This window comes from Columba livia, chromosome 2, assembly GCF_036013475.1.
Source record: "Columba livia isolate bColLiv1 breed racing homer chromosome 2, bColLiv1.pat.W.v2, whole genome shotgun sequence".
Lineage (NCBI taxonomy): Eukaryota > Metazoa > Chordata > Aves > Columbiformes > Columbidae > Columba > Columba livia.
In genome coordinates this window covers 16,857,118-16,877,815 of record NC_088603.1, presented here as the reverse complement: position 1 = coordinate 16,877,815, position 20,698 = coordinate 16,857,118, and the positions used below count along the sequence as shown (strand labels likewise).

Genomic DNA, 20,698 nt, shown 5'->3' with positions numbered 1-20,698 from the left:
GTGGCGATGGTATTTTTCTATATGAATGGGCAAGGTAGCAATATACTCTAAACTCCTTCGTTCCCTGTGGTCAATCAGGTTATCCCCTTTGTGCAACTGCCTGAGAGTTCTCAAGTTCATTTCATACCCTGGGATGTGCATTTGTGGTTCTAACCCATATGTTTTTTGTGTTTACTTCTTGTAGGAGGAGGACTGCCTTTTGGATTGTGAGCCACTTGGACGTGGTGATGCAGATCTACCTAGGGGGTCAGGCCAGCATGCTTGGGATTTAAGGTGAGCCTGTGCTGAAAAATGAATGCAGATGTGAGCCAAGAACTATGGGTCATTGGTTTTCTTTTTTTTTTTCCTTGAATCAAACATTTAAAGACGAATTGGTGTGTGCTTCCTGGTACGTATGTAGCGTTAATAAAATGCAGGTAGCTCTTGGAGAATTGTGTAATTTTTGTGAGTGGAGAGATGTGATTGCTTGGACCTGATTAGGAAGATATCACTGGTTTGTATCAGCAAAATGATATATAGGTGTTTTATCTTTCAGTTTTCTAAAAGAGAACTGATGTTGAATTCTGGCCATACTGCCTGGAAAGAGCTGCCATCCTACTGGTTCTCTTACCACATGCAGCCTATGCTTTTTCTCAGGGGTATGGTAGGCACAGTTTCTATGATAACTGTTTTCCTTGCAACTCGCCGTGGCCTCTGAAGGCTGAAGAAACTCCGTCTAAAGAGTGAAAGTTTGAATAAAAGCTTATTTAAAGTCTTCTTTATAAAAGGAGGCGGGGAGGGTGGCGGGCACTGGGGACAGTGCTCACCCTGCTCAAGAGCTTGAAATGTTAGAAGGGTTTGCAGTAGAAAAGCGAAACCTGACCTCAATTCCCGAAGATCTGGGTTTGGAGCATGGTCATAGAAAAAATGTATTGAGTCTCAACAATTCTGAATTTAAGCATTTTTATTAAGTCTCCTCCAAAAATGTTTAGGGCAAGCACATTCACATAACAGTTATTAGCTGTATACTTTCTGTGCAGTGAATAATTTAATGAGGGTGAGCAGAAGTAGCCAGTTCTTGCAAGACTAAAGCATGTACTGAAAATTATGTGAACAGTCCTGTAAATTTAGGTTTTTAAGGGAAATATGTGCTTAAATAACTTCTTCCAGCAAAGACTCAAGCACGTGAAGCCTCCAGAGAATTTCTTGCTGAAGTTGCTTCTTAGTATATACCATCGTAAAATGGTTGTAATCTTCAGAAGATGATGCTGTCAGACCATGTGAATGGCTATTCTGGCTGTGTTCTTTAAAAGATCAACAACTGACATCCGTGTGGATTATCTCAGTAGACAGTTTAAACAACGAAATGTTGTTAACCGTATGCAATTTCCAGATCTAATGTGGTTAAGATATGACATGACATAGCTTGAGAAGTTCTGATAACTAAACCACGGGCTACTTGGATATATATATATATCTTGGATATATATATATATATCTTCAGATGACCATGGTTAAGTTTTTCCACAGCATCTGCAATACTATGCTGTATTTACTGTTCCCATAAGCAATTACATGAGCTCCAGATGATCAGACTGTAAAATGATGGAAGAAAATTGGTGATCTCTGGAGGTCATGATCTAGAGTTCTACGTTGTTGCTGGAGCCGTATCTGGATAAGACTGTCCAGTTGACATCAGAGGCTGGGAAATGTGCAGGGCACAGTCAGCTGAGTCACACTCTCTTTTCATACCATTCCAGTAGATACAGTTTATGAACATGTATGTATGTATGTATATATATATATTTTAATTTATGGTTTGTTGGCTTTATTAGCAGCATAACATTTATCATGTACTACCTGTGTTGTGTGACTTCCACAAAAGGCAGCAAGGCCAAGGCTTCGTTTGCAGGTTCATGTGCTGTCTGCCTGGACACTTACTTTAGCAGCACTGCTTATATATGAAGAATCATGCAGTGTTCCTTCTAATACTGGTTTGGTTTTAGTTACAGAAATTTCAGCCAACTCTTGCTGTCTAATGTAGGTTGCAAAACAGTGACTTGTTTCATTTCTGCCATCTAGGATAGAATAGAAACACTAGGGATGCCCAGTTTTTATAAATCCCCTGTCAGTGCAGCAGTGTCCTTCAGGTTAATGTCGCAAGTTGAACACCTGTGCTATATTGTCTCTAACCTCCCTGGAAATTTCATTCTCTCCCTTCTGAGGATAAAGGCAAAAAAACATTTATTTCCTGTTTATTTTCTCAGATATCAATAAGACTGTTTCCCCCTACTATGGTTTCAATTCAACTACTTTCCTGAATTCTTTGTAGGCTGTTTCTTGCACTGTTTTAAAAAATAATGCCATGAAGTACTTCTCAATCTCTTGCTGACGCAGAATTTTTTTTTTTCTGTTTTGAGAACAGTTTTCTTGAACTTTTGCACTTTACTGCTGCAGAAGAGTAGTACTAGACTTCTTGCAAAAGCCACACTTACAGGGAATGTCATCCTGTTGAAAGTGGTTTGCTCTTATACAATGGATCACAATGCTTTTGTTAAAACACGTGTTTTTGGAGTACCTGCTCTGCCTGGTGTTCTCTGGCAATATTACTGATGCTCAAGTTTGCCTGAGGATGGAAATGTTAGTGTTGGATTAGCCTGGTATCTTGTGCAGAGGGTCGAGATCCTCAGTTGTGCTTAGAAGTGTGCCAGCTCTGCACTGGTCTTTGCTATTTTCTCTATATGGTTCCTCTCAAGCTTTGGGATTGCCCTACTTGAAGGCATACTCCAAGCTTTCATGTTTGTTGTAATGGATTTTTTTTTTTTATTGTTTGTTTGTTTAGAGCATTGGGAGTTTTCAGTAAAGGTGTTACCAGGTGAAAAAGGGTGGGATTGGGAGAGTGCAAAAGTGTCTTCCTTACTGCTGCATCTCTCTTCAAATTAGTAATTATTGGTAAGAAAAGAAGCTATGCCTGATGTCACTCCCAGAAGTTTAATATGCCTGCCTGCACGTGACCTGGGCTGTTGCCACATGTCCTTAGCTGTTTATTATGGTCAACAAAACACCATCCTGACTATGTGAGTGTGGTAAACTTTGCATAAAACCACTAATCCGTTCAGGCTGCCATCCTTTCTGACACTGTGCTTTGTTTTATAGTACGGCTTTTTGAGGACCAGCCTGTCCACCTGGGTCATTTCTTCCTTATTTCCATTCAGTGAAAGATTTCAGATTTGTTTCTAGGATCTGAGTTACTCATCCCTGTTTCAAAAGCTTTTATTGCAATGTCCTACTGAAGATGTCAGAAATGTTCATCTTGAGCAATATTTTGTTTCCCCCAAACTGCAGTGACTCAAGAGTATTGGTGTGAAGCCATGCAGAGCAAGAGAAGGTCAAGAAATCTGAGAAGTGATGACTCAATTGTACTGCTTTGGTAATTTCTTTGAATTAGTGACTCTACAAACCTTGGTGTTGGAGACTTGCAATTGATACCTTTCTAAAAACAGAGGGAGGGACAAGAGGGACTACTCTGTTTATTTCGACAGCCACAAGCAACACTTCCAAAATACACTTGTGGTTGTATTGCAAAGTTATGAATCTTAGTTTATCTAGCGGTGACTAACATGGTGAAACAGTAGCCTAATACGTCCGTGCTTTATTTAGAAAAGGTAGTTCTTATCGGAGACCAGGAATACCAGTGTTTCGTTCACTGTGTTTGCTGAATCCCTAAGTACAGATATCAAGTCTGTTGGCAGTTCAGAAGATACTGTTCTGAAGATACAGAAGCTCGCCTTTTGGGGCCTGACTGCAAGTTCTTAAGGATTTTGCAGTACAGAAAGAAACAAAATCCTCTCCCCTTCCACCTTATTTTTTTCCAAATGCACTTTTTAAGCTGTCCAATGGCTCAATCAAAGTTAACGAAGGGTTGTGATATCTCTTGATCAGATAGATTTTTCACTTATATGGTGGTGAATTTTTAATGCTGTGTTATCTCACTGGAGTAGTGGTTCACAAATAGATTGTAACAGCTTTCCAAATTCTTCAAGCAAAGCCTACATTATACTAGTTGTTACATTTAGAAAATCCTACACCTTAAGAAAAAATACTTTTTCCTCACTGCAGAGTCTAACTTGTAGAGTCTGGGTGTGTGACTTCAGTAAGACAGCGATCTTTTACTGTTCTGCCTATATAAAATAAAATGGAAGAGCACATCCTGGCAAACTGGAAGATCTTCAGTTTTGGGGTATATACAGTTTTCACTGAAGATAAGCTGGGTTGGAGGGGTCATGGGCTTTGACACCAAATGTGTGGCTTTATTCCCATAGACAGACGGTGCAGCCAAACTGGGTGTTGCTGAAACCTGTGGGACTGTCCTCCCTGACCTGCCACCTTCTCATCAATTCAGAGCCCAGGGAGTTGTTTGACCCTGTGGCGGTAACACCAACTGTAATATGTGTCTGATAGTGAAAAAATGAATGGTTTGTTCTCCCAGAAATACGAAAAGGGTTTGTGTTATATTTTTTTTTTAATTGTTTGTTCTAAGATAAAAAGAAGTGCTCTGTGGGTCATTTTATGCTCTCACGGAAACTTGAATATGCTAAATGAGCTGGTTTGCTAGCTGAGCCAATGGGGACGGCCAGGCACAGGCAACACTTTTATCCCATGAGAGGGAGGAGGGGTGAATGAGCTGGGAGATATAAGCTGAAACAAAGCCATGCTGTCCTTCTGAGTCATTCGCACACACTGGATGGGTAAGGCTTCCTGCTTCCTGGGACACAGAAGTGGGGTCATGATTCTAACAATGGATGCTGGTAAGTCACTTTTTATTAAATTCGTCTGTCTTTTTTCCTGGGAAATCTCTCCTTCCCATCCCCAGCTGAAAAGAGGATATCTGTACACTGGGAAGCTGAATTGTTAAGTAAATACATGCTTAATCCAGACTTCTCAAGCTGTGTGCACTTTACAGTGTGTTACATTGGTGTTTATTGCTTGACTGTCACTCAGTGAAGCATGTATCCTGTCTTGCAATGCAAGATCTTGGTATCGAAAGTGTGTCTGTTAATTTGTACTTCTGTCTTCATTGGGACAGAACTTGTGGTCTGAGAAGTGCATGGTGTCTCACTCTCTTTGATAATAAGAGGTCATATTCTCTGGGAGACACACGCTAGAATCTTATGCTTGCTGTGAAGAGTTAGTAGGGAACCAGTGTATTGGCTGTGGTTTCCTCTACTCTCTGTTTACAGAAATCTTGTATTGGGGAGGAAGAGAGGAAAGCTGCTGCATTTCCGTGGTAGTCAGTTCCGCTTTGTGTGTTTATAGCCAGGGAACTCTAGAAGTCTATGTGAAAAGAGCATGCATAAGATTAAAAAATAAAATAAAAAAAAAAAATTAGGCACAAAAGTGGAATCTTTAGCATAGTTCAATGTGTGATAGGGAGAATGAATGTAGAGTGGTTTCTATAAAAGAAACAAGCGATCCCAGTCCCACTTCTTGAGAGGGGGTGTGTTTCCATGTCATAACTCACATCCTTCAAATTCCTCTGTAATAAAAGACCTTGGATTTTAAATGGTTATGGATAGGGCATAAAGCACCAGTGGTAGTGCTCTGGCAGCATGCTCACGGCTGTTCTCTCTCTTACCAGTTGCAAGCATGCCTGCTGCATTTTTAAGAGCTCTGTTGAACTTTTGTCAGCAGTTGGTTTGGCTACTTCTTTTCACTGCAGTGCAGAAGCATAGTGTGACAAGTTCTACAAGCCATGTTCAAAGTGATAAACTTATTCGGGCAGATCTTGCTGGTATGTTTTATCTACTTGTCACATGCTCAGATTATTCCATGCTAATGAAAAGCTCACTGTCCCCTCTGCATCCAAATTGATTTGGTTAGGCATTTGCTAGGGCCTAAAGGGAAAACTCTCTGTGCCTTCTTCCAGCTCTTTGACTTTCCTGAGACTTGCAGAAGGTGACCCAGATGGGTTCTTCATGTACAATTTAGAGGAGATAGCAAACCACTTCTTTTAACCCACCCACACTGAATTGAAGTTGCTTTGTCATCGTCTGTGTAGGCAGGATTGAAACCAGTGACTGTTTTTGTGTTCAATGTATGTTACGTGCTTTGCAAATCAGTTAAAACTCGGGCCCTCTAACTGAGAAGATTAAATTTAACGCAAGATCATAGAGTATAATGGCATATGACTGACAATTTTCCATGACATGGAGGATGATGAGTTTTGTATCTTGACCCATTCATTAGAGTTGTTTCTAGAGGATCCAAATTTCAGGCCCTTCTTAAGGCAGCTTGGATACCCAGAGTTAGCAGTCCCCTTCTTTCCTGTTTGTACAAGGGCTGATGCCTAGGCTATAGATGTCATGCCCAGTGTTATATGAGGATGTCCTGGTCCTGGTAATGTTCAGCATTTAGCTGCTTGTGGGAGATACGGATCCAGGCTTTGCCAACAAGACACTTCTTCCCCTTTGAAGTACCAGAGTTCCTGTACTGCATTGGAGTAATTTATCTCTTTGTTTTGGAAAGACATTGGAGATGTTAACAATATATGTTTAAAAAAACCCCTCTTTTATTTGCATATATTTATGTACTTGGATTGTGTGGTTTCTTTGCACTCTGAGGTGAACCACAAAGATAATGCTTCTTACCTGTGCTTCACTGCATCCAAACCTGTATCTTTTTCCAGAACATTGTCACTGCACTGATTCCTCATGAATTGCTGTGCTCTAGTAGCACTACTGGTAATTTTCAGAGTTATGTTGACTTGTATGGTTAGTAAACATACATTTTGGAAGCTTTCTTACGAATGCTTAAATCATAGTTCTCAGCTTCTTTGTGGGAAAATGGTTCTGCCAGCCTGAAAGGAAACGTTGTAGTACAAGGATTTATAACAGTGAGTTCTAGTACTTCTCAAGTGTATTTAAGTTACAGAAAAAAATATACAAGGAATACAGTGCCTTATGCCTTAATCTGGGACACAGATGGTGCTCCATGAACTTTATCTGCTTCATTTTGCCCACTTTTTAAAGCTGAGCTTGCTGTTCTTGGAACTGTTTACTTATTTCAAGTTGTGTGTTTGAATTACAAGTCAGGGTTGATAATTTTTTTTTCTATGAGCATCAAATTCTTTAGCTGTTTTTTTTAACAGAACAAAACCTCTGTTCCTGAAGATAATTGTGAGAATACTTATCCACTTGTTTCAGTTTTTATTAAATGCATCTTGTTCTGCTGCATTTGTCTTTGCAGCTTTTAATTTCCCGCAGGAGCAGGACTAAAAAAGTTTTGGATGGTGGGGAATAAAAGGAAAGCTGCGAGATTGAGTTGACAGTATAATTGGATTTGAAGCAGCTACAGGCTGGGACTGTTGCAACAGCTGATTTGATCCTTCTGAGTTTCAAGAGCTATTTATGGTAGATTAGCTGTATCAAAGCTCTACTGTTCCAACCATAAAAGGTTGGTCCTATGTGAAGTTGCCACACTGCATTTGGCTCAGTCGTCTGAGGTTGGAGAGCCTATAGCTTTTTATGTGGATAAATCCAGTGATGGATGGAAACACTAAAGGCAGATCAAGGAATAACATTGAGGACTTCAGATGGCGGCGAACTCCTAAAAGGAGATTTTCACTGATACATTTTTTGCTCTAACGTTTGGAATCAGCACTTGGATATAGCTTCTGCATATTTACTGCATTTAGTGAATGCATGCTTTTAGGAAAACGCTGTTCTAAATTTATCTGACTTATCTGAATCATCTTGACGGCACATGTCCTTGCCAGCCTTGCATGTTGATGTTTGGCAACTTTTGTGAAGTTTGTTTCGTGTTTTCTTAGCGAGTGAGTGTTAGGTCCTTTGGAAAAGAATCTTAGCCGAAGTGAGAAACTTTTCTGAAACAAGAATTATGAAATTCCTGACTAAAGAGAGCTCCAGGCATTAACTGTAACTATTTTGAGAAGACTTTGACCCCTTCTGCTGCATCCGTACCTTCTTTCCTCCCTTGTTTAAAGGCAGACAAGTGGATATTTTTACAGGATTCTGAAGTAAGTAGCACCTCACTTGGAGAGTTTGCATGCAGTCACTCGGGCCAGTTGTTTGGGAATATTTGCGGCTTTGTCAGATTGAAACGTGAGTGGGTTTATTCCAACCTGTGCATGCCAGTCATTCAGCCTTCCTTAAGGCATTTTGTGTTTTTCTTCTTGTGGTTTTGCTTAGAGGATGAGTTCATTCTACCATGAATGGAAAGTCCTGTCGCTGGTTGGTTTGTGTGTGAGGTGTCTCTCCTTTTTCAATTTTAATACATTACCCTTAGCCGTAGTACTACTAGCAGCTATAAGAACACTTATTTAAAACCAACATTTTTCTGTAGAAATTTTCTCTTGTGTTTAAGAAGTTCTATAAACACGTGTGAATACTGTTTCATTAGGTAAGTCTGTTGTATTTTGAGACTAGGAGCATTCTGAAGAAAGCTTCCTGCAGCTTTCCATTCTCTTATTTTTAACATTACTAGGACACCACAGGTGTTACTGGCACTGCTTTACTTTCCTCTCCTGCAGCAGTATCAGCTGTTAAAAGGGGAGAGCGTAGGGGGCAGGAGGGGTGGGAAGAGGACATTCTTTGATTTAAGGTTGTTCCAGGTGTTGTATTTTAATCTCCAAAAACAGAAGAAATGTGTCCTTGCCAAGGAAGTATTTTTTCTGGTTTTCAGTTTCCCTTTCAGGAACTAGCAATTTAAGGCCATCTTCCATTTTATTTGGATTACAAATCTGTATTTCTCTGTCAGATGGATCTATAATTTTTATTCTGTCTTACATAAACCTGTGTTTTAGCCTAGGGAATACCAGAAGACAGAACATGCCTGGAGAGTTACTGTTTAAAAGCTGCTTTATCAGTTCAAGGATAAGAATATTTTATTGGAATAAAAAACTCCCATATGTTTAATCTTTCTCACACAGACCTTGTTAGATATACATTTAAATACTCACCTCTATGTACATACTTTATAGAAGATTGAATACTTCTCCTTGCAGAGGCAGTGAGGCTTAGTAAGAAACTGTCCAATCAATATCCTCCTTCAGACAGCCTGGTAATTTTTGTCCTGGATTAACCGATGTGCGCTTCAGTTTGATACCTGGCTTGAAAACGTTTTTACATTGCTTCCAGTAGAAGTAGTATTTTTAGTAGGCATCCCTTTTTATATGATCTGACTTTTTTTCTCTGTTACTTGCATTTTAAAAAGCAAGTTGATAAAAATTGCTCCACCATTTTAGAATGACTGTGTTTTACTCCTGTAAACCTGTTTATGTCAATGCTTTAAAAGCCTTAAAACAGACCACAAAGACATCAGTTTTGGAAGTTAGGTAGGCCAGAGTCTGCACAAGAGCGGGAAGACACTGTTAGAGCTTCTAACTTGCATTTCGGGCTCAAATGTGCTAAGGGTGTAATGCAGGAAACATTTGGATTGATGAGAGGTAACAATATCAGTTCCTCTTTGTGCAGCAGATGCTTAAATTTGTTGGACCACGGAAGCTTTCTTCCCTGCTACCTCTGGGGTGTTAGTCAATTTAAGCGTTAATTCTACCTCTTCCAATGTCGTTTTGCCTTGATTGCATTGCTAAATTACATTATTGGCAAACATTTCCAGTGGGATGGAAGATTTCAGTTTTCTAGGAGGACTATAGCTTTGTACTTGGCATTTCTACGCTAAATTCCTTGTATTTGATAGTCTGTCTGGCATAAAGGCAGTGGGGACAGGCAGCCACTTCTAATCTAGCTGTGCCACTTTTACTTTCTTTACAGAGAAGAGAGGTGACACTGTATCTATACACAAAGCTCCCCAAAACTATCTAGTTGAGGAAACATGAAATGGCAGTACACATTTCTTCTTCACAGCAAGTCAGGGTAGAATCAGAGATGGTGGAGTTGAGCCATTTGTGACCAAGAAATTTCCAGACAGGTCAGAGGAGTATTTTGCCAGTTTTCTGTGTGGAAATATGGTTTGTGCACTACCCTGCATGCATTATAACACATTATGAGCCAGGGTTTCTCTCTTGTTTAGATTTATGTTGATGAAGTGATTCAAAAGCTTTATATAGTGTTAGTATACTAGTTTATGTAAAACATTCTTAATAATGTGTAGAGTTTGTGGGTTTGTTTTTGTTTGTGGGGTTTTATTTTGTTTGTTTTGTTTTGTATTTTATTTAATGCAACATTGTCATTTTCCTTGCTTAGAACACATTCACAAGATTGGCTCTTGTCTATAAAGTGTAGACACACAGTGTGAATTTTGGGTTGTGCTGTGCAGGGATGTGAGTTGGACTCAATCCTTATGTGTCCCTTCCAACTCAGGATGTTCTATGATTCTGTGATTCTAAACCTTTATATAATGAACGTAAGTGAAATCTGCACAAGCCATTTAGTTTCGCCTGCCATTGTTCGAATTCATGTTTGTTCCCCAATGTGTTAATTGTTGTCCATGGCAATTTCACTACGATTTTAGAGAGGCAAAAGCTCTAGGATAGTTTGTAGTAACTGGGTGACTGAGATTATTCACTTTGCAGAGGCATAGCAGTTTGCAGTGTCTTTTCTTGCTGAATGCATAGGCTCCTGTTTCTCTATGGAAAAGCCTCCATTTGACATAATGGAGAGGAATAGTGAGGTCTCAAAGGAAGCACTGTGCACAGTGGTCTCACATTATTAATTCACTGGTTTCGCTGCTTTCCCAACTAGGCACTTCAGAGTTAACAGACATATTGGAAGGTCGTGATTTTTAGTGAGCAAAACATGTCCTAGTTGGAATCTGCCTTAAGCAGATAAGAATGCATTGGGTAACTGGTGATAAAAATGCTTCTGATGTCACTTACTCACATGGTGGTATGTTGAAGGGAGTCTTTCAGTAGAGAGGGTACACCAATTATGCATTAAGCCCTTGATGATTTATTTGGATTTAGTTGATGGGATGGTCTCTCTTTGCCCTAACGATGACAGTTTTCAGAGTTTAAAAAAGATAATTTGTAAAGTAAGGTTTCAGAGACTCAGATTAAAATTATTGAGTTTTCCCAGCATGTGTATATGCAGGTATATTCAGGTATATGCAAAAGCATCGTGATGAACTTGGACACGAAGCATCACGTGTCATAATAACTAAGGCCAGATACATTTCTAAAACAACTTAAAGCTCCATCAGGCTGTTATGCAGGAACTGTGTGATTTCCCCACAGAACTGAGCTGTTTGACGCCAAAAGCTACCATGCTGTTACTAGTGGTCTGGTACAAAGGAACTGCATCCAGGTGTTAGCTGAGAGATTGCATGGCAAAGTACTGTGAGAAGTTAATATTACTTCCTTGGAGTTAATGACTGCCAAATGTGCTCCTCATGGCTTATACCTGTAAACTCTTAGCGGTCAGCAAAGACCCACACAATTTCATTCTTGCTCCATCACATAGACACTAAAATAAATCCCTAAAATAAAACAAAGCTAACACTGTCTCCTAATAGCTCACTGCGGAAGGAGGGAGGAGTGTAGATTAGTGTTTAAAAATGGTTGCATCAGATGATCTAGGGAATATGCAAGTCGTATGTGCTTCACATGTGACTTTTTCAATCTTACCCTTTCTGACTAGAAGCCCAGTTAAGCCTCAGAGACAGCTAGAATAACTCTTTAACTCTTAGAAAATAAGTGCCCCAGCTGTTTATATTAGAGTCAAAAATGGACAGTATTTCAATGTCATTTTCTATTAAGTGCCAGCTGGCCCCAAACCCGAGGTGAGGTCCTACCAGAAGCAACGTTCTGGGCAGCTGTTGGCCCTCCAGCGGTGATTTGGGCTGGTGATGCTAACCCTATAGCCACAAGTCAGGGCTGGGAGTTGAGAGACCTGGGTTCAGTTGGCTTTGGTGTCAGTCATTGCAACACCTGCCTGCCTTCAGTTTCCAATTTAAAAAAATGCCTGATTTTTAACACAGGCAACTGGAGCTGAACAACCGAGGCAGTTGTTGCTCCAGCAGCATTGGATTTCACTTTTTCTTCTTCCTTGTCAAGACAAGTAGCTATTTTTTGCACTAAGCAAAGCTGACCTTCAATGATATGTTTGAAAGAAATAGACTCAAAGATTCCATGTTGGTAATTCTGAAAAACATGATAAACTCTTGAAGCTAAGGGAAATTAAGCTTACTGCATGCCTTTAAAACCCTAACCAAGGGCTAGTTCATACTAAAACTACTTCAAACAAAAATCATATACCAGCTACCAGAATTGCACTCAGTGAAATATGTGTGAATTGCACAAGCTGACTTTGAAAACATAGCTCAATCTCCCTCCTTTCATTCTGATCAGATAGTAAGGGTCGTCTTTGCAAGTAAGGAATCTTTAATTTCTTAGCTGGAGGATGCGTTTCAGAATGGGCAACTTAATTTTATAACCGTAAAACGAACTCACGTCTTTAAAGACCACGTTATAGTTACAGGTTTAAATACCAAATTCTCAGGGTGAGGTTTCTCATGTTTTCTTACTTCCATTTCTTCTTAAGTTATTATTGGGGAAACATTACTAGAAAAAACCTATACCTTATAAAATAGCACAGAATACATTTTGGTTATAGAGCTCTACATACTAAAATATTCTGATTATCAGCACACAGATACATAAAGGTATGGTACAAATTTAATTGTTGCAGATTTTATATTTTTTATGTTGACAAAATGCATTTGTTAGTTTATATCTGCAAATATTGAAGTCACAGTTGTATTGTGAGTATTTGGAGTGGGGTGAGTCCTGCCACTCAGACATTTAGAACTGAACTGAGCAATTAACACCAAAATGTTTCTGCACCTTTACAAATAATCAAGAATTTTGGACTTTCAGTCATCCTTAACCAACTGTACTGAGAATGAACAGAACTGTTAGAAGGTTTTTTTGTGGTCAGTTCTGCTTATAAAGTGATCACTTAGAATTGTGCTTCATCTGGTTACAGTCATTTTATACCTGAAACACTAGTGAATCAGAACACCTCTAGAAGAAATGTATTCTGTTTGCAAAAATTGTTCATATTTGGTGTGTGGACAGCTTTGATATTTTTTTGCTAGTTGAAATTTCTAGAAAGGGTAAGGGTCTTTTGTCTTATTCAGAGCAAGAAAGACTAACTGAACTAACTACATATACTGACACAAGTAAGGTCATTTAATTTTATGAAATGCCATGTAAATCTGCCCTTGACATCTCCTGAAGATTTTGGAGGAGTATGGATGAGGCAGTCTTAAGGGCACATATGTACAGGTACATGTGTCTGTGAAGGCTAAATAGATTTATGTGAACTTATTGTCACTTTCAGCAGATGCAAGTCATGCAGTGAAGAGCCAGGCAGACTAACAGTGCTGGTGCTGGCAGCATTGGCATGTAGGAATCTGCACCAAGTCTTCGTCTAGCTACTGATTGTCATGAGTGTTTGAGGAGTGACCTGTCCAGGTAGACATCTCACAGAGATGGAAATGGGATATTTAAGCTGTAGAAAACCTGGTTTGGTTAGTCTCTTTGAAAGGGTAGGAAAGAATTGGTTGTCTTGAAGTACCTCAGAACAGATTTGATGATCATATGCTGACATGTAGCATGTTGTGCCAGATAAGAGAGTGTTCAGCTCAGAGGAACTCTGGTAACTCAGAGGGCTGCAAAGCCAAAAAAGCTCCCATACATGCAAATGGTTGGTGTTTATCTTCTGACCAGAGGCTGGAAGCCTTTGCTGATCAGTCATCAGATGAAATCACTATCTGTTATGTGTAAGGATTCTGTTTAGGTGGACACAGGAAAAATGATCCATCCTGGCACTTACTCAGAGCCATAAAGGCTTAGATTTTCCAGTGTTAAGCTGTTTCTGGCCATTTGGATTATGTATATTTTGCTGGCTGTAAGGATTTGTAATGGTTGAGTCAAAGGAGAAAACAGCATCAACACACTTCACCCCAACATTTTGTACTATGACCAAGTAATGTGTGTCAGATATATTAATTAGGACGATTTATAGGAATTACTAATTGCAGAAAAAAAACATAAGATCATAGATAAGACTTTGTGTTCTTCATAGCTGCCCTGCTTTAAGCAAGGGATGTCAAGAGCAGCCTTGCTGTTCACTTGCCTGTAGACTCGTGTTTAGGGCTGTCTTGAAGCTGTTTCGGGTTTCAGGCTGTGGTGAGTTTCAAACTGAGGTCTCCTCATGTCTTTTGAAAATACCTAGGCACTTCAGGCACCATTTGGTGAGGCCAGCTGCATTCTTTCCTACTGCTGTCAGGAATGATGGTTTTGTCTACCTACGTTAGACACGCACACCTACTGGATCATGTTTCTGCAAATGTTTAAGGCTAGTGTTACCAAGTTTGTTCTTCTGACTGCTTTAGGCAGCTGATGGTTTGGATTGACAGATGAGAATAGTGGAAGTGGCAACATTGCTTTAAAGTTTAGGAAAACCTTCCACTTACATCCCTGTTCTCAGTTTGCTCCTGAACCACTCTCTCCATGTACATCAGTTGGCTGCATGGCTGCATAGATCAGGGAGCTGCTCTGTCGGAGAATTTTTTCCCCTTCCTCTCTAGCCCCGTGGTTCCCCAGTCCTGCTCACCATGGCCATGCCAGTGCAGGCACTGATTCAGTGAGGGTGGGAGAAGTCAGGGTTAGAAAAGAGTGGGAGTGAGAATGAAGGGCAGGTGAGTAGGGAACACTGTTGGCTCTGGTTAGATGGCAGAAGGGACAAAAAATGTGGGCCCTATGAGCTGTAATGTATGTCAGTGCTTTGCATCCACATCGGGTGGAACGTCAGCATCTAAATGTTTGTGACTCGAGGTCTGTCATACTGTATTCACAATAGCCTCAGTCTGCTTGATGTAAAGGCTTAAACATACCATGGTAATGCAGGTAGGACAATGTGCTGTGCACTTGTTCTGCTGATATTCTAAGGCCAAAGAGAACTTATCTCTTATTTTAGGACACCACATTGATTGCTGGACCAAGCCTACTGCTGTTTCTTCTAGGCCAGTGTTGAAATCACCCGGTTATCTAGTTGTCTTTGTGCCATGCTACTGAGAGAGCATCACGGGGACTGAAGTCTGAACAGTCTTCTGCTTAAAATTAGCTAGTTCTGCACCTTCCATATGAAATTTAAGTAAACTTTTGTATTACAAAGGCTGATAAGCTGCCTCTGCTGGAATGTTTGGACTTAAGTAAAAATAAATTTAAGTAAAGCCAGTGTGTAATTTTGAAGTGCAGCTACCAAAGACTTATGTTTGATATCACACAAACTTTGCCACTTGATTGAAGCCGGCCCAGAAGTAGCTAATTTCTAGGAAAACCATGAACAGATGTGAATTTCTGAACTAAACCGAGGGCCAGTAATCGAGTAGACTTTTATGAATGATTCGCCATTGTCTGTGATGGTGCAAGACTGAATGCAGACAATGAAATGTCATGACAACACAACTCGGTGGAAGTTAATTGTCAGGAAAAATAGTGACTCCACACACATCCCTCTCCACAAACACTTAAGATGAATCAAGAACTAGTAGGCTTAGTTGCCCTGGCTTGTCTTCCTGGTGTTGCAAGTAGCCTTCTGCAGCAGGCCAGTTGCTCCCTATGCAAGATTTTGGAGAGACAGAGACAGGAGTGGAAGCAGGAGTTGAGAGAGATCAAGGATTAGGGACTGGTCTTTGAGATGGAAACCTAGAGCTGGTTTCAAGGTCAACCAAGGGAAGTACTTTGAGAAGAGGAGCTCTCTTGTGCTTTTGTTTTTACTGTCTTGATTGGATAAATGGACTAGTTTAAACAGGATCTTCAGGTCACTTCTCTGCTGGGAACAGACAGGGTTGAAATGCTGGGATAACAGTCTAAGATTTAATCTGACTATTTCATCATGGGATTACACTCTAGGAGGTATAAATGACTCATTCTCCATGTGACTTCACTTACATATCATGTACCCTGACAATGCCTTGCTCAGTACCTTGGAATATTTTACTCCGTATTCATTTGACTCAGTGGCTGTGAAACACAACCTACTGTTTGACTTCAGAGTCTTACAAATGGTTTGATTTGAAATGAACTCCAGATCAATTAACATTTCAGAATGGTTTCTCTCTTGTGACATGTGACAATCAGTTGAATTACCAAGTTGTTTTCTGGTGTTTGTGTTGCTTCCACAAACCTGGATTTTTGTGTTGAACGCTATTTTCCTATTAGCAGGGGAGCAAAACTCAAGCATGGTCCTTGCATATTCTAAGACTGGTGGGCTGAAGCCTGAGCATGAAAGCCGATGGAGCTGAGATGTGACCTTCTGCCTGCAAAGGGATGTTTTATTGCAGCTCCCGCTGGGCAGACATCTGTGAATCTTCCTGACACTGAGGAGTAATTTTGTCAGTTCACTGGGGTTAAGTGTATTCAGTAGAGTACAGTAAAAAACAATGTAGTTGGTGGTACTGTTCCCATGGCCATCAAGCTGTACTTTCGGTGGGTGGTCTAGCAAAGCAGACAAGCTCTAAACGTTTAGAAGTATTTACGTAATTCGGGACCCTGACCCTGGCCAACATGGCTGTGTATATCCTATTGAGAGTATCAGGTGCCAAAAAAGATTGGGCATTCAGCTTTACCCAGCCTATCATGTTTTTCCTTGTAGCTAAAAGTCCTTCCTACAACCACTTGCTGAGTGTTGTAGCTGTTTAGCTTTAGGTGTTGACAGCTATCCAAACCTGGTTTTGTTGCAGGCTAGAGATTTAGCTTGTAAATCACTAAAAATATATATATAATTTGGGAGGGCTGGGGTGTGGGGAGCAGAGAGGAGGGAATAGAGTTTTGTGGGGCAGACCTCAGGTTGGGTGTTGTGTGGGGTTTTGTGTGTGTTTTGTTTTTGCTTTTTCCCCTCCTTTTGGAACTCATAAAGCAAAAATCGAGCTTTTACCTCAGGGGTTCTTGAAGTAAATTATTTATTATTTTAACATTCTGTTGTTGTTTAAAAAATAATAACAACAAAGCCATTCTGCTTCTAAAGGAGATCTCTTATAAGTGAAAGGTCCCCCTCCCCCACAAAGGATCTGTCCCTCTTAGGGCAAACAGGCAGCTTGTGACTTTGACAATAGGTCTTTGTGTTCTGAAGACATAGGGTAAATTATTCCCTTCCCGAAGAAGGCTGGGAAAGAAAAAAAAAGGCCAAATAGCCTGGTTTCTCCACAGAAGCAAGCCAGGAAGACTGTAATTTAACCACAGTGATGCTGTGCCTGCTGTACCATGACCAGTGTCAAGAACTGCCAGTAGTACAAAAGCTTTTCTTCAGGTTTTGGTAAGCGTTTACAGTTCTGTTCGCAAACACTCTCTCCAGCCAAAGCTGTGGCCTGGGATCTAGAGGAATCATCAAGGGAGAAACTGCAAGTGAAGATGTTCCTGTAAAGCCATTTTATTTATGGTACTTCAGACTTATCGGACTGGCCAATAGATCATTGTATCAGTCCTAACTTTAGCCTTTCACTTTTCAAAACAAGACCATGATTCCATCCGTCAGGACTTCTGACCTTTCTTCTTCACTGTTTGAGTTGCTGGTCTCTGATTTCCCCTCCCTTTCCCTTTGAGGATTGCACCCTTTTTTATTACCGAAGTAATTCTTTATTTGTATTTCTTTCCTCCCCTTTCCCTGATAACTGTGAGTAGTCTACAGGTTCCTTTTGGAGGCACCCTTAAATACTGCATTTGCCAAATGGTAATGCTGGAAATGATTCTTCCAAATTGAGAGGTTTTCATCACTTTGTAAATACTTGGAGCAGAAACAAAAAGCAGAAACTTAGAATGCTTCTTTATGAGAGATCAAACCTCTTGCCATGTTTGTTCTGAAGTGGTAGTGGTGAGGGCAAAATCACATAAGTGCATAAACTGTTCTAAGGGAAGGTTTGATGCCTTCAGAATGACCTATTTAAATTCATTTTGTTAGTAGTTCATTTTCATTAGTAGTTCTGAGCTTTTTTGAGCTGTCTCTCTGCTGGCAAAGGAGAAGCATAGTCAAGGAACAGATGAGAGAAATGACAAATACTATTTGGCTTTCTAGTTTTGCTTTCCAGTTAGCATGAATATTAGGAAGCTTCTAAATAACTGACTAAAAATAAACATCTGGCTTAATACATTTAACGTACCCTTAAATTTCACATGCCTTACAAACTGTGTTCTTAACTTTTGTTGCCTGGTTCAAGTTCAAAAGGGTTTCTGATTTGCCTGCACTATGAACTTTTATTGAGCTCTCCTTTCAGAAGTGGAGATGCTTTACACCTGGGGCTGGTTGGAGTCACAGGTCTGTGAAATACAGTAATGTCCGAGCCAGTGGTTCGAAACTGCAGCACTGTCACCGTTCTGAAAAAAATAAACACCTCTCAAACAAGTTATACGTTCTGGTACAGAAGAACTGTTTATGCCTCTTGGTAATGGAATAATGTGTCACAAACTTTATTTAGCTGTTGCAGTGTGCCAGTTTCATCTGACTTGTGGCACTTGCTGAAGCAAGTTGACTGTGTGAAATAGTTGTCTGTACACATCTCATAAACCCCTTGTGGTTTGGGCGACTGTTCTCTTACAGAGGAGCAGCCTTTGAAGGGCTGGCTGTCACGTGCTTGGCTTTTAATTCCAGTGGCATGTAGGAGGAGAGGAACAGGAGGAGGTAAGGGAGAAAGAGGTTTTATAGGCTGGAACCGATGAGGCCTGTGAAGAAGCATCATGTCCAGTGGAGGTATTAATAGGCTTCCTTAGCAGTAGCACTCAGATGTCTGCTGTGTCCATTAATCTCTATGAAACAGCCTAGATGGCCACACCAACTGCAGGCTTGATGCGCTTCCTGACAGCATAAAATTGGCTTGTAATAAATATGCCAGGGAAGCAGCAGGAATAATCGAACCTGTTTGGGAACTGACACACCGTTGGGTTTTCATAAATCCCTGGAAGTATAATGCTGGGAAATTAATATTCATAAACCAGGCTATTAAAATTTTAAGAGAACCTTGAGGGGGTGATGATGTCAGACTCCAGAGTTAATTATAGAGATGGTAAAATTCTTGGCTAACTAGGCTGAACGTGCTCTCACAGTCGTTTTTACACAACACAACAATCAGAGGGAGACACAGTGTTGGATGTAGTTTCTGAATCTCTTGATACGTTCCCTGAACTGCAAGTCTTGCAGTGTACAGAAGACGAAGTATTTACATCCAGCTACTGCATAAATAAATCAGCCTTGGGTGGTTGAGTTGCTGATCATTTCTCTTGTGCATTTTTTTGTTACCGAATTGGTCTCAATTTCTGGCTTGCTTGCTGTAAAGTGCCCTGCTGGGCTGGGAAGCATGTGGTGGCTCTCTTGAAAACTGCCAGTTGTTAAATGCAATCTGTAATGTTCACTAGCTTAAAGTTACTGCAGTAACTTTACTTACTCAAGGTAGCAATTAGTTTTAAGGATTGTTGCTTTGTTTTAAGAGACTCTGTTCCTCTCAAAAGAGTTATGAAAAATATCTGATTTCTGTTTTGTAGGATTAGCAGTGTTTTATAATGCTGTCAGAATTGCTGAGGGGTTGAAGGGAGCTACAGAGGTCACAGTTCTAGTCCCACTTGGCAGAAATTAATTGCAAAATCTCTAACTCTTGGTAGCAGTCAGTGTATTTTTTTTCCTGTTGCATTTTTTGCAACAGTATTGATTGAAACTTTAGAAGAAATGACAAAGCAAATCCCTCATGTGTCCTTGTCACTTGAGGTTCCTGGTACAACGGGAAAAAGCACTGAAGGGGATTGTAGCTGCCCTGGAATCAGGGTAGTTAGAGTCCTGAATTTTAGTAGCTTACTGAAAACAATGTTACTGTTCCTCTTCAATTAATACATACTTCCTTTCATTCTGAAATAGAGTGAAAAGGAAGAACATGTTACTGTGTTTCTCAAATCAAGGTCAGTAAAACAGGGCCCTGTTAACAGCACAACCTGTAGGAGGAAAAGGAACAAAAATAGTATTTGGAATTCTTTTTAGATGTGGTGTGAAGTTAACATCTAAACCAGACTAGTAATTTGTTTTGGTCAAGCAACTGTAACAGCTGATTACCCCCTTTATTTTGCCAGACTAAGGAAGAGTAAACACTATAAACATAGCTAAAGCAGTTCTTAAATCCCAACAAATAGCATGGAAACAACTGCAAATCTCAAAACATGCTAAATAGGATTCTGAAGGTTTGAGAGGATTCAGAAAATCATTCCAACTTGTTTTGAAATATAAATCTCTCCTCTTAAGAGGCAACTCTTCAGCAGTCAGTAAGTCTAATAGGGGTGCTATATGGCCATAACAATGCAAAAAGTCTTACATTTTGAAATTACTTTGTCAGAAATAATGTTTTCAAGAGCTCTCACCGCTTGGGGGAGTGCAACAGGAAATCGCTGATGTCTGGTGAGACATGCTGCAGTTTTGAGAGAAGAAAAATCCCTTATTAACCCCAGCTTTCAGCAGCCCTTGTTGTAGGGTGACTGCATTTGGGTGTGAAACATGGGCTGCCTTTTCGACAGAGGCCTTGGGAATCCTCTGAGAGGAAAACTTATTTATCACTTAACTTAATCATGCAAACTGCAAGATTAGGTAGCATGTATTCTTCTGCACTGACTGCTCGAGTCCTTTTAGTATAAAGGGACTTGTACTGCAGAAACTCTTGCACCCACACTCCTCTTCCTGCTTTAAGCTTACCAAAGATGCTTTAA

General features: G+C 40.2%; 1 protein-coding gene across 48 annotated transcripts in view; it reads left to right on the top strand.

Annotated features, from left to right (window-relative positions):
• Window positions 1–20,698, top strand: part of SVIL (supervillin) — a 140,012-nt gene that overhangs the window by 29,038 nt on the left and 90,276 nt on the right. For 14 of the 48 annotated variants that reach the window (XM_065050629.1, XM_065050621.1, XM_065050650.1 and 11 more), the window contains exon 2: window positions 185–273. Coding sequence is in view for 28 of the 48 variants with exons in the window: in XM_065050640.1 (XP_064906712.1) it covers window positions 4,724–4,787 (64 nt within the window). In the remaining 20 variants the exon portion in view is untranslated. Of the gene's footprint in view, window positions 1–184; window positions 274–3,372; window positions 3,410–4,644; window positions 4,788–7,452; window positions 8,015–20,698 lie in introns of those variants that run through there. The other 34 variants (XM_065050609.1, XM_021289985.2, XM_021289984.2 and 31 more) reach the window with 10 other exon arrangements.